The 14705-nt window shown below is 39.3% G+C and overlaps 1 protein-coding gene across 2 annotated transcripts in view; it reads right to left on the reverse strand.

Annotated features, from left to right (window-relative positions):
* Window positions 1-2862: 2862 nt before the first annotated feature.
* Window positions 2863-14705, reverse strand: part of ptpn20 (protein tyrosine phosphatase non-receptor type 20) — a 32945-nt gene continuing 21102 nt past the window's right edge. The window contains exons 34-47 of one of the 2 annotated variants that reach the window (XM_008429711.3): window positions 14621-14658; window positions 14285-14371; window positions 13427-13488; window positions 12253-12414; window positions 11928-12177; window positions 11369-11475; window positions 11127-11209; window positions 9251-9384; window positions 9003-9151; window positions 8789-8879; window positions 6772-7106; window positions 6478-6693; window positions 6042-6104; window positions 2863-5935 (exon numbers count right to left, since the gene is read on the reverse strand). In XM_008429711.3, coding sequence (XP_008427933.1) covers window positions 5825-5935; window positions 6042-6104; window positions 6478-6693; window positions 6772-7106; window positions 8789-8879; window positions 9003-9151; window positions 9251-9384; window positions 11127-11209; window positions 11369-11475; window positions 11928-12177; window positions 12253-12414; window positions 13427-13488; window positions 14285-14371; window positions 14621-14658 — 1888 coding nt within the window. In that variant the 3' untranslated portion in view covers window positions 2863-5824. Of the gene's footprint in view, window positions 5936-6041; window positions 6105-6477; window positions 6694-6771; window positions 7107-8788; window positions 8880-9002; window positions 9152-9250; window positions 9385-11126; window positions 11210-11368; window positions 11476-11927; window positions 12178-12252; window positions 12415-13426; window positions 13489-14284; window positions 14372-14620; window positions 14659-14705 lie in introns of those variants that run through there. The other variant, XM_008429712.2, reaches the window with a different exon arrangement.

Consider the following 14705-nt stretch of genomic DNA (forward strand, 5'->3'; position numbering starts at 1 on the left):
CAAACATCTTGCAATTGTTCTCCTTCACGAAGACTTAGGATGCGTTTAAATCAAAGTCCTTCAGCTTGTATGCTACCATCCATCTCTAATTTAGCCAAAGAAGGACATAAACATTCAGATGAATAATGCATTTAGCTGAATAATGCATTTAGCTGAATTGTCAAAAAATACATTGGTGCAGCGTTTCTTTCAGACTCTCTTGGGGAATAATTTAACACTCTTCTCAAAATGGGATTTTGTTGAGAGGTTAAGATATGTAAGTTAAGATATGTAAGACTGGTAAATGAGTCTTTGGGTACTTTTACTCTGCTATGACGTAAAAAAAAAAAAAAAAAAAAAACAGAAAACAAGCAAAAGCCAAAAAATGGATTGTCTTTACTGAGTTTGAATAGGGCAGATGGTTTCCTAAGAATTATGACAAAGTACCTGAACTCTTCAAAAATTCCAGCCCTACTTAATGAGGCTGCATTGGTGTATTATTGTGGATGCAGTTAACCAAGAGGAGAGCTTAGGAATGGCAGTGGTAATTTATTCATGATGTGGTTCCACTCATATCAACACATTTGAACCAGGACTGCTACCAGGCTAAGTTTTTTTTTTCTTTTTTTCAATTTGATTCAATTGCTGTATGAATACGTGAGCGTGATTGGGTGAATGTGACTCCACTGTAAAGTGCTTTGAGTGATCATTATGACTAGAAACACGATGTCCATCAGTCCTTTTACACAAAAAAAATTTAAACTGTAAAATGCATTTTTTTGTCCTAATTTGTTGGTCAGAAAACATTAAAAAAAGATTTATAGAAGTTATTTGCACACATTGTTCAACAAAGTACATTTATCATTTTTATTCATTCCAAGCATATTGGGGTTTTGCTTCAGACTCTTCTATACCATAATTAACACGGAATGGTTCTAACGTAACTTTTACAAAAAGTCCATGTTGAATTTATTTGCTGTTTCTTTTATAATATTAACAAATGCTCCTTCGTAAAATCATTAGGAAAAATTCAACAAGCTACTTGGAGATGAACATTATTAATCATATCACATCTGTGATTTAGATAAGCTTGGCAAACACCTGCACACAACTTTACGCGACTATAACAGCATCCTTTTACACATATGAAAGGTTTGCTTCTTTTCAGAGATAGAAAAAAGGTGTGTGTGTGTCTGTGTTGGTTTGTCAGCTAGCTCTCATAACAGAGGAACCTACTTAAAGGGTCGATTTACAAAGAGCCAGCAGCGATATACATATAAACGCATTAGTGTCCATTTATTCTACACCTTGAACTCAGAGTAAGAGGATATAAAGACAGCTTTATACCCAATTTCTTGGAGAACAAGTGGCCACAGTGTGATGTAGATGCAATGTATAGAATGGGGAAAATGTGTTGGTTTTCAATGAATTTGTGACTTCCAACCAAGTAAATCTGTATCACATGAGCTTCCACCATCTTAAAAATGTGTTGACTTCAAGAGAGATGGCTAAAGATGAGTTCACAAACTAAAATATAAACTATACTAAACACTTTCCCTTTCAGCCCTAATGTTCATCCATCCATGAAGAGGCGCCCATCTCCAGCAGTCATTGGGCGAGAGGCAAGGTACACCCTGGACAGTAGCCAGACCACTGCAGGGAAACACAGAGACAAAACTAGACGCACACACACACCTAAAGACACATTTTTAGAGAAACCAACTGACCAAGCAGTCATGTTTTGTTTTTGCAATGTGGGAAGAAGCCAGAGTACCCAGAGAAAACCCAAACATGCATAGGGAGAACATGCAAGGTCAGAACCCATGACCTTCTTTCTGCATAACATCAGTTTCAACAGTGATCTATATTGCATTTAATTATTAATTTAGATTTTCAGGAAATTTCAATGTTTAATTGATCAACTTACATAAATATTTCTTAAATTAATCCTGTTGTGAAAGGGGACAGTGGTACGTAGGATTCGGTGTGCAGTTTTGCAGCAGCTCACAAATCATGTGCCGTTTCCTCATCAGCAAATAGAGAAAAAAGAAAACAGTGTGTGTTACATGATGATCCCAACAGAGAGCAAGGAGATTTACTGAAAGCATATGCTCTCATTTCTGCAAGTTCCTCTGGATTTTAAATCACTCTCTGTGAATGATGAGTCTTCCGTTAATGGCTTTATCAACAACTTCCTCCCCAGTACAAAATGTTTTTGCTAAATTGTGAGAATGAACAGGATGAGCTCAGATTGCATGATTTGAAGTAATCATCCTCCCTTCCTATATTTTCAAGGCAATAATTCTTAATTTCTCCAGTGATTTTAAGTCAACTGTTTGATTAAATGATTTATCCAGAAACAGGAATACCCCTGAATATATTTAGCTGCTGTTGCTCCAGCAATAACTCACAGCAGTAACGAGGCAGAATGAAGGAGAGTTAAGAACAGGGTGACTGGGGGAGGGATTGTGTATTTGTGTAAAATAAGTGTTGGTACATGTAGTGCACAAGGATCGCAGGACCAGACATAAAGAGGAGAGCTGAAGTTAGCAAGTAAATCAGCTCTATGGCTTCAACGGCATCAGCTTTATGTGTGCCGAGTATGTAGTGTGTTTCCAGGGGTTTCCATACTGTCACAAAAGGCCCCTGTGAGACTCGCTTATTTACCTTGCAGTAAAACCCAAGAGGGAGTGTACGCTGCAGTAAATGTGGAGAAAGGGGGTGTAGAGGAGTTAGATTTAAGGCTGCCCCCGACTCTCTGTTCTCTGTGCACCGTTGGGGAAAAAATCCTCTCTGCTGCTCTCGTTCTGTTGTTTAACTTGAGTTACGTCGTGCGCTGGGAGTCAAGCGAAGGCAAAGGGTGGTACAGAACAGACAAACGCGTTTCAGAATAGCTTTTAATTAAAGAGAGAGGTATTACATTGTTCTCAGATATTGGTTACATAGTGGCTGGTAGTGTAACAAGATTTTTAATTTAGCATAAATAAGCAGTTGTGCAATTAATTATCACATTTCACAATGCCTTAGCATAAGCACTTGCTAGACTGTACAAGATGCACTTTCCCATATGAATGCAAAATGCGTTCCTGCTTATTCTGTCCAAGATGTGAGGCAGAAAACATACCACCAGGATCTCACAGAGAACTTGGACATAACTTAGCTGTACAGTGAGTTGGGAAAGTCTCCACACCCCTTGAGCTTTGTCACAAAATGTGAAAAAGTTCCAAAATTTCTCAGTGCTTTATTTAGTCCAGAACAAAGTAGCAAATTATTGTTATGTAGAAATAAAACTATATGTGACAAATTTGATGACAAATAAAAAATAAAATCAGAAAAGTGCGGCATACATTACTCTGAAACCCACAAAGAAAATCCAGTGAAACCAACTGCATTGAGAAGTCACCAAATGAGTTCACCTCTTCGATCTCAGTGTCTTCTGTGAACAGTTCTGAGGTTTTGTCAGAGAACATAGCGAACTAACAGCATCATGAAGACCAAGGAACACAGCAGACAAGTTGGGGATAAACTTGTGGTGAAATTTCAAGCAAAGTCAACTTTTAAAACAATGTCACAAATTTCAAATATTTTGTGGAGCACTATGTAATCCATCATTAGAAGATGGAAAACATATGACACATAAGACACAACTGCTAACCTACCAAAACATGGCTGCCTACCTAAACTGACAAGCCTGGAAAGGAGAACATTAGTCAAAGAAGCAGCCAAGACTAGCATGGTAACTCTGGAAGAGCTGGAGAGAGAGTCATATCTAAGTTGGGGAACTGTCTTGAAAGAACGTCTATTTGCCGCGCACTCCACAAATCAGGCCTTTATGGTACAAAGACATGAAGATGCAAGAAGAGAGCTATTGTTGAACGAACGCCATGGCAAGTCCCATTTCAAGTTTACGCTCCAAGATGCGTCAGAGACATTTGGAGGAAAGGTGCTCGGATGAAACCTACATTGAACTTTGTAACCTATATGGAGAAAAATGATGTAAAAATCCACAGCTGCATAGACTAAAGTCTGGACTGGAGGTTCACCTTTCAGCAAGACAGCAGCTCTTAAGTTACATTAGAACTGTTCAGATCAACTCATAGTCGAGTTTCAAAATGGCGGTAGTATAAAATATGAACTCAACTTGGCTGCTTGAAAATGCATACCACGCTTTTAAATGTTTTCAATTAAAAATAAACCATGCATCATTTTTTTTCCACTTCACAATCATGCACTACTTGTGTTGCTATATCACATGAAATTCCAGTGAAATACAACGACATTTGTGGTTCCAATGTGACAAAATGTAAAGGAGATCAAGGGGTATGAGTACTTTGGCGACACACTGCATGTGCATCAGAAAGGTTGATTGCTCTGCATGGCCACACACATGGCTAAAGTAAAGTGATCCACGTGACTTTCCAGCATGCTCCAAACGCTTTGGAAGATGTCTTCAAGGTAAGAAAAATGACATTCTTAATGCACCCTCGTTTCGGAAGGAGTTGCATTTTTTACATTCCATATTTTGATCATTTTCAAGTAATTCATCAAACTGCAGGCTAGCACATCTGTACTTCTTGAGTCTACATGCAATAAAGAGCTGGTGTGTGTTGGTTAGCAGCTGAATGAACAAAAGCTCATAAGCAATGACATCTGAGGTTGAAGTCCAACCCAGCAGCCACGAATCGTCTTTGATCTCTGACTCGGAGGTGTAAGTTGTGTTGCTCCGCACAACATCTAAAGTGGCAAAATGTAAAGTTTGTAAACCTCATAATATTTTTTGCATTTTTGGCTGAGTTTGTATTAAAATAGCTGTTGAATACAGATAAAGGATGTCATCACTTAACAAGTCTGGCTAATCATTTAATTTACAGTAAAATTTACACTTTACAAAAAAAAAAATCTGGATACCTTGTTTGTAACACTTCCAAATTTTAGTAAAAATTATCTGAACATTTTATGAATTCACTGAAACATTTGTTACGAATAATCATTCTTTATCTGTATCAGAATATGCAAGTGGTGATAATGTGATTCATCATGACAATTTTCTGTATAAAACAAAAAACAAAAAACAAAAAAAAACACGAGCTAAGAATAGGCGGCGTGTGAACATCTCACTGCTTTTAAGTTAAACTACGAACCGAAATATGAGATGTAATCCTCCTCCGGTATGAATTGACAAAATATTCATCTCAGACCCAGAACAGACTGAAAACTTTACATTCATTCTAAACACCACCAGGAGCTATGTTAAGTTTCTCACGTTTTGCCCCTGGTCACTTACAACAAGTGGTGTGGGTTTATCGTAAAGCAAGTGGGGTGTGTCTCTCCAAGGCACTTGATTCTTTTCATCTCCTCCTTCACAATGAAGTGAAACATCATTGATTTTTTTTTTTTCAGCTTACACACCCTTTCCCGGGGTACAAATGCACTTAAATAAAATCATGTCGCTTCATACTTATAACAAACGCGTAAAAGAAACGTGGGAAGGTCTAAAACCTGAATGACGCTACTGGTAGATAGAAGATTTGAAGATTACCAGAAGTTGAGATTCCATGCTGTCTGAATTAAAACAAAAAGAAAAACTAACTTAAAACAGAAGGCAACTGATAAGCTGATGTCATTAAAGCACCATGAAGACATATGCAGAAAAAAACACAACTAATTAATTGAAAAGGAAAGTTTTCATTGTAACAAAACTGACACTACATAACAAGATTTTACAGCTAACTAAAGGGAACAACCACCAAAGGAAGAAGATCCAGCTGTAAAGTGTTCTACTGTGATCGATCACCCACAGCCTTTGCTTTACAGGTATATGTTGCTGAGCTTGACGGGGAAACATTCAAACAATCTTGTGGTCTCTGGGACTTTCTGGTTGCCACTGGTTTCCTTGAAGTTGTAAAATTCCCTGTAAAACCTCCAACCAGACTTTGTAGCAGAAAAAATACTGTTCCTGGAAAAAAAAACAAATAAAAAAACCAAAAAACGGGGCCATGTCAAGCTTTTATCTGCATAATAAACTTTAAACTGTTAACCTTTACGCCTCTGTTTTCACCAACCTTGGTTTGAATCATCCCATGCCGCTGTAGCCTCATCTCTTTTACAATGTCGCTTACGTTAATCTAGAAACAGAGTAGCAAAATGTCATGAACAGCTCAAGCAGAGATTTGAACTATGTCTATAAGAATCTAAACACTAAATAAACGTTAAACATTAGATGAAAATCATTTGATAAATTTTCCACTTCTAAAACGCCCTATAAACAATCTGAAGGGGAGGTCTACTAGACTGCAAAACCCAATCAAGCACCAGCCAGCGGTGTGTGACCGATTTCTGTGTTTTGCAAAGTTTTGACCATCCGTTTCAGAGTTTGGATAGCTTTAAGAATGATCATATAAGAAGATATAAGTGCCAATGTGTTTTCAGGGATTTGCTGTTATTAAAACTCTGATTCTAAGCATTCCTAATTATTAGTGAGAACTGGCCTTCACTTACAGGCAGGTCATTCTCAATGAGATGGAGGATGATGTCGGTGCAGATGAGAACTCCTGTCCGTCCGATGCCAGCGCTGCAGTGAACGGTGATCGGCCCCCCGTGGTGCACCGCCCTCATGTAGCGGATGAATCGAACCAGCTGCTCGGAGCTCTGCGGCACGCCGTGGTCCGGCCAGTGTGTGAACTTCAGGTGGTGAACGAAGTGCGTCTCACCAGTCTGAAATGACACAAAGCTCGGTCTCCTTAACACTGAAATTCATCACTGAACTCAATCAGTACTGGGCTCCTTTCTCACCTCCATCTCCACCATGCGGATGACCTTTATGTGGAAGTATTCCAGGAACTGTTGATTCTCCAGGTGCAGCTGGTACCTGTCGGTGGTCAAAAGTGTGTTCTGCTTCTCTGGCCAATACTTGTGACACTTGATCCGTCCTCGTTCTACTTCCTGTGTCATCATGGCGATGATGTCAGATTTGTTTTCCCAGACCATTTGCCAAAAGGCCTGGACCGTGGAGGGCAGAGGGCCCTGGCAGGAGATGTAGAAGAACTCATCTGCTCCGATCTGTATGCGGATGTAGCTGGCATTGATGTACTCCTGGTTCTCTCCGATGGCTACTCGTGTCTTGTCATCTGCAGAAGTAGAGGCAATACAGCTGTTGATTGTTCAAGTATGTTAAACATGAATTAAACTAGAACTGTGAGCAGTTTTGAAAAGAGTCATCAGTTTTGATCCGCCTTCCTTCCCAAACTCTGTCATCTTGGCAAACATTGCTGCTGAACAATGTAGATACAACAATCTGAATTTTACAGTAGCTTTTTTATACTCAGGACGTTGTGGATTTGACAAGTGGTTCACGCAGAACAAGGTAGATGAAAGAAAATTCTTTCAAACATTCCTCACAAGCTTAAAGTTACTCACAGTCTAACATTTGGTTTCACCTAGAAAATCTTTTGTGAAAGTTATTAACTTTTTGTTTTTAGCATAATCATGTGTTCAACATGCACCTGTCTCTGAAAGTAGCCTCTGATTAACTTCCTGAAAACTTGAACAATTTTTGACAGAAAGCAAAAAAACAAACAAAAAAATAAGAAGACAATAATAAGACATAGACATGGCTTGTGTGAAAGGTGATGATCCAATGATTCAACTTTTGTTTTGTCAGTGTGATTTACTATTTATCTATTTGCCAAACTATGTTGTTCTAAGTCAAAGCAACACCTATTAGTGGGTGGTAGTAAATCGTTTTTGTCAGAGTTTTTTTCCATGGTTTAAACTCCTGTATGAGAATTATTGGGGAAGTTGAATAAAACAAGCAATTACAAAAGGGCTCCATGCTCCGCTAACATGGCAGCACAGCTTTGCATCAGTGGCTTTGGCCCCGTAATTAATATAAAAAAAACATGTTTTTTTGCTACATCCATCAACATTGCCATACTATCTCAACACTGGGTATCCAAACTGTGATATAAGCTCTTAATGATGGGACTGGTCATGGACCCATGAAGGTTGGGAATGTTAACTCAGACAGCCCTACACATCCTGCTTGTGTGGCCATGAAAATAAGTGAAATATACACAAACTGGAAATTTGTCTCTTTGGAAAAAATACCTCCGAGTCGGGAACTAAAACAGTACATTTCTATTTTCTTAACCAGTTAACAGGCATATGGCAAGTTGTGGAAGTTTTAATTCCACTGGGAGTCACTGCTCCTTTTATCACACTCATTCGTCTCCGTGTTGACCCCTCTCACCCCCACACACAGTCAGAGTGTGAGAGGAAAAACCTTCTGGACAGGTCTCAAGCACATCCATGTGTTTGGTAGCTAGGCTTCCCCAGATAACTGTCTGAGGCTACGTTTTCGGATGTTAACGTTCAATAACATAAGAGAAATCATTTGCTTTCATCATTTTGCTGCATGTACTTACAGTCAAATTTTACATGATTGTGTTGCTCCTTAAACTATTTCTTTCTTAATTTATTACAGACATAAATCGGGATAATTACAGGAATGGTCTTCATTACATGTTCATCAGGCTAAGTCGTATTATTACTTAACCTATCACTACAGCAGCCTAATGTTTCTATTCTGTTCCCCATACTGAATGAATGTTGTGAAATCATGAGACCCACCAAAAAAATAATTTAAAAGTTTTTTTGACCCATCTATTCAAAGGGTGCTAATAAATTTGCCCAATACAGCATGTCCACCTTGTCTGTCAAAAGGCTTCTAAAAACACTCAGCAAATATGATATATTTTATGACCAATAATAACATTAACAATGTCATCGAAAGCAAACAAAGTCGTCTTACAGGGTAAGATGTCTCTGTAGCGATTCTTGTCTCTGTTCTCAGGAGCTTTTCCAACCAAGCAGTTGTCCGAAGGTTTCAAATGCTCCAGAGCCTAAAGTTAACACAATGCAACAAATAAAATGAACAAAAAGATATAAAAGATGTCCATATATGTTCATGAGCTTGTTTGCCGCATATTGCCATGTTTTGAAATGTTTTTTATATATAAGCACACCAGAAACTCTTTGATCAGTTCCTGCTGGTCCAGTTGATGCTGCAGGATCTTTATGAGAGCTTTGACTCTGGAGCCGGAATACTGGCTGGTCTTGGCAGGAGTAATCAGTGCTAGACTGGCCAGTTCCTCCTGTGACACCAAAGGCGGACCTGAGGAGCAGAGCAAGGATTTTCTTTTAACACTCATGAAAGATAATGTGCACAATAAATTGAAAATTGTAGTAAAGAATGAAAGATAGCTTTAGGCACCTGTTTGCGGCGAGGAAACCTCCTGACAAGCTGCGTCAAATACGTCATCATCTTCGTCGCTGCTCCAACCATCTGACTGGGTTTTCCGAATGTCCTTGCAAGACTGGTCCAACAGTTTGGTCACAATTTGTCTCCTAGGTGAGTAGGTGAGGTAGAAATTAGGCCACAAACTTGTTTTCCTGCAGAGTGGACTAACATGAACCAAGCAAAAGCTTCTTCATACTCTCTACTGGCCTGTTGTCAGTTTAGACTATGTCTTGATAAATGTGCTGTCTTTGGATCCATCTGTTTTTGGATAACAGACTGATCACATGTGAGATGTTCAAACACCAGCTCTGCTTTAAACTTCCCCGCAACCTGACTGGTCTGCTGAGTTTCCAGATCTTTATAGTGTTATTTACTCACTGAGGTTCACTAACAAACCTCTGAGGCCTTCACAGAACAGATGAGTACTGAGCTTTAATTGCACACAAATTGAATCAATGTAGCAATTTTATTACTCGCAAAGGCCAGCAGTTGAACTGAATCTCAGTTAGGGTAATTAGAGTAAAGGGGGATAAGTACAAATTCAAACAACACTGTTTAGATGTTTACTTGGAAGAAATTTTGAAACCCTGTTTCCTTTGTTTTCAACAACACTATTATTTTCTACATCCTCAAAAATCATTCAATAACATACTGAAATTTGTGGTTGTAATGTGACAAGATGTGAAAAAGTTCACAATTATTTAATTATTGAAAATTGAATAACATGAGATTTTTCAAAAAAACTATTTTAATTAGATTTAAATCAGTAATCAACTATGATTTGCTTTATGTGTGGTTTACATTTACATCATCACAGCAGATTTCCATCTAAATTCAGACCTCAGGCTTCAGAAAGTCCTTTCATCAAGCAAAGCAAACTCTGTTGACAAATCAGGTGTTTTTGTACTTTTCTTCTTTTTGTAGGAATTAGTTCACATTGGGGCTGCACAGTGGCGCAGTTGGTAGAGCTGTTGCCTTGCAGCAAGAAGGTTCTGGGTTCAATTCCCGGCCTGGGGTCTTTCTGCATGGAGTTTGCATGTTCTCCCTGTGCATGGTGGGTTTTCTCCAGGTACTCCGGTTTCCTCCCACAGTCCAAAAACATGACTGTCAGGTTAATTGGCCTCTCCAAATTGCCCCTAGGTGTGAGTGTGTGTGTGCATGGTTGTGTGTCCTGTGTGTCTCTGTGTTGCCCTGCGACAGACTGGCGACCTGTCCAGGGTGTACCCCGCCTCTCGCCCGAAACGTTGTCTGGAGATGGGCACCAGCAACCCTCCTGACCCCACTGAGGGAAAAAGGGTGCAAGAAAATGGATGGATGGATAGTTCACATTGATCAAAAGGTCACTAAATCTTACCTGTCTAGATTTAGAAAGATTTTATTTCATTTTATTAAATCTGTCTGCATAATTAGACTGATTATGTATTTCTGTATAAAAAAAATGACCAGTTTATCTTAGAATGTGTTGAGATGGCTTTTGCTGTGAATTGGCATTATAAATAAACAGAACTGAAAAACCAAACAAAAAAAACATTTAATTTTAATTATTTTATTTTTTCCCCAGATTCAAATATATAATTCAGTTAGTTAGATAATTTTTCAAAAGCGCTTTTCAGCTCTTTCATAAATGTCAGCATGCTGTGTTTTTCCTGATAAAGATCGGTCCCAATAAACCTATTGATAACTATACTGGTTTGGTCTCGCTCAGGTTATTTGTTGCTCTCTTCTGCCCCCGTGTGGTTAGAAGTGGAACTCCAGCAAACAAAACAAGAACCGGAAGCTTAAGAAGGTAGAGAGAAGGACAACAGAGACGACGTACAAGGGACAAAGGACAAGTTGGAGCTGTCGATACCTGTCAGACGCTCCATGCAACATTTCAGTGACACTGAGGGATGGGCAGCAAGCTTGATGAGAGGGGGTGTTGTTACAACTTTCCTGTCCCACAGACAAGCAGCGAGAGGAAGCAACAGACAGAAGGAGGAAGATGTTAGTGGATGTTAGTAAAGAGGAATGGAACATTAACTATTTTAAACAGACAGTTGAGTTAAATTATGGAATTAGGATTAGGGCGTTTGTGTTGATATCAATGTTTACCTCCTGAACTGAAGTCTCATCCCTCATAACAGTAACTCTGTGAGGCGGAGGAGGCGGTGATGTGAGGATAACTTCAGTTTCATTAACCACAGGCTCTAAAGAGGCATCTGAAAATATATCGTTTCAGCTGTCAATATTACTCAACATAACACTTTATCAAGGTTCGACAGCACCCTCCACAATTATTGGAAATCTCTGTTCCTTTGTTTTTCCTGTGAAGCAGTCTGAATTACCCTGAGTGTGAATAGCTTTGCTATATAACATAAAAGGAGAACACAAAGTGATTAATACGTAAACATTTCTGAACACACTAATAAATCAAAAAGTAAAGTATAAGTAAAAAATATATTTTTTTTAACAGACAATAGAAATAAAACCATAAAATGTGACGCAGTGATATTAATGAAAATATTTCTTACTGAATACACGTAATTCAGCAAAAGACAAATTTAAGGCTTCCACATATTTACAGTAAAAGTGGAGGAAACTTGAAATGCAACATTTAAGAATCTTATTTAGTCAAATCGATAAAAGGAAAGAGAGATGCTGGACATCATACCAACAAGGCGCTCAGCTTGCCTATCCTGCAGGCTTTCAGGAGCTGAGCAGACATCAGAGTTGGACATATGAGCCGGCTGCTCTGCTAAAATAGCCTCAGTGTGAGCAGACATGTTTGGCGGAGTAGGTGACTCAGAGTAGGTCAGGGGCAGGATGTCCCTGCAGATAGTGAGCTGCACTGTCCCCTCAGCTTTCCGCAGAATATCCACCACTTTACTGTGGCTCAGGCCGGACACGATCACACCGTTCACCTGGCCGTCAGAAAGCAACAATCAGAAAACACAAAGGAGAAAACCAAACGGCGGTTCTGCACGATGGCTTGTCACCTCTAAAAGAATGTCCCCAACTTTCAGCCGGCCGTCCTGCTCAGCTACTCCACCTGAGCAGATTTCTCTAACTCGGAGCATGCTGCCGTTAGCTCCGCCGACCAATGCGAAGCCGAGGCCTCCGCCTTCGGGTTTCTTGAACTCCACTTGCATGATGCAACTCTGAAGAGCAAAGTTGATTAAATAAATACTTTTTAACGTGCATTGTAGGTTTACAAAACTTCATACATTAAGGCATGTGCTAACAAAAATTCCCAAGATGAAAATACTTTGCAAGAAAGATACCCAGACAAAATTAATCTTTTAAAAGTGCCTGCAAACTGTCTGTGATTACATTGACCACAAGATTGAATTTTCTGTGTCTATCTTTTAAAATCATATCCTACTTTCTTGTGTAAAACCTTATTATTGCTTACACACATTATTCAGTTGATAGAGCAGTAAATGCATTTGCAAATGGAGCCAGATAGAGGGAAAATCCCTGACATATCTATCTTACATCTTACACATGGCCCGTAACATGATCTCATTATAAGTCTGGTATGATGTGTAAATGATCCATAACTAGGGGGTGACTCGTGGTTACATGATTATTGCAGAGCTATGATCTGAAAGAGGCTATTTCTGGATATTGGTAATTGGAAATATGTTATGTGCTAAATTATGGACCCGATCAAGTCATATTAAAAATATAGACATGCTAATTTCAGTCAAGATATTCCAGTGCAAATCTCTTTAGACTGTGGCATTATCTGAAATAAGATGTTGTTAAAAGATATTCTGAGTGACTTAGATGACTTGTGGTCAGAATATTAAAGCAGGTTTCTTATTGTAGTTAAAAAGGAATAGAGACACTGAACAGTCCTGAACCTAACTGGTGAGCAAGTGTAATACTGAATAAATGTAGTCTGCTATTTTACCTCACTTTAGAGTTCCCACAGAGTTATATGAAATTGATTTTATTGACCTTAATGACGTATTGGACTGGAAAGAAGTCTGATCTTAAACAAATCGGATAAATCCTCCCCAGAAAATACTCTTTCAGGCTGACAGACGACAAATAGTTTGTTACAGATTCTTCGAAAGATGAGCTAAAAATATTCAAGGAGCAGAAAGAGGTACACCAGCAAAAACTAATAACTAGAGAAAGACAAACAATACTCCAGAAACTTACATCCTGTCCTGGGGTGAGAGAGCGACATCTCAACCTCTCTGCAGTCCTACGCACAGCTTCAGCTGAAAGACAAAAGTAATGGATGAAGTAGCTATTATCGCAAAACTAACCAAATCAGAAAGCATTCTGATGGTATGATAATACTACTATGAAGATGATCTGAAAAGATTGGACGTCTGGTTGGTCCTTTGCGTTAGGCCTCCTGCTCTCGTCTATGAAGCCCTTGAAAACAAACAACACACCAACCTCCCACCTCTTTGGCCATTTTCAAAAAGAAGCGTTGATGGATGCGTCCTCTCTGCGACAGATCAACAAGGCTGATCTTTTCAGATCGACCCTCTGCACTGTCGTTTACTGTTCTATGTTCTGTCACCGGGCAACTGAGCTGCTATCTGTCCAGCAGACCACTGCTTGCATGGGTCCTAGTGTGTGTGTGTACGTGTGTGTAGCTGTGTGTGATGCCATTGGCTTTGCAGTCCAATACTCCAGTGGAGGGCTTGCTAATTATTAATTCCACTGTGTGAGCCCAGGATCTGTCTGTCAGCATTCAGAGCTCACACACACACACACACGCACACGCACACGCACACACACACACACACACACACGCCCACACACACACACACACACACCCCCACACACCTGCACACGCACGCACACACACACGCACACACGCCTACACACACAAAGCAGCAGAGAGAGGTATCTGTTAGCACTGAGCTCAGCTTCTTACTGATGATGGGACAATGAACTGAAACCTGACAGAAAATCGTAATATGAACAGAAAATGCTCATGGAGGGTTTGGAGGAGATACATGGAGAATTAAACGAGGGAAAGAAAAAAAAAACACAACTTACCGTCTTCAACAGCAAACTCTCTCTCAGATGAGACAGTTTCCTCAAAACGAGCAAAGAACTTCTTGTCCTTTTTCCAGTCAAACAAACCTATTAATGAAAAGAACCATTGGAATATGCAAAACAGAATATGCTCCTGTTGTGTCTTTGTAAACACAACAGGAGCGCAGCAACAAGCCAATATTTTTGCTTTAAGGAACACTTATCTGGTAATGATTGAACTCACATAGTCACCTCTCGGCTCTACACAAACATATCTGGTTTCTAAGCAGTCCTTCAGTGCATGTGAGGCATTACATACAAACTATCTTGCCATTAACATGAAGCTATTTAACTCACCGTTCCACTTAGCTTTGGGAGTAACTGGTTGGTCTTCCCTGTGACACAAAAACCAAGAAGCCAAAGATTAACTTAAAAATATAAA

The sequence above is a fragment of the Poecilia reticulata genome, chromosome 15 (genome assembly GCF_904066995.2).
Source record: "Poecilia reticulata chromosome 15, P_reticulata-male-v2, whole genome shotgun sequence".
NCBI lineage: Eukaryota > Metazoa > Chordata > Actinopteri > Cyprinodontiformes > Poeciliidae > Poecilia > Poecilia reticulata.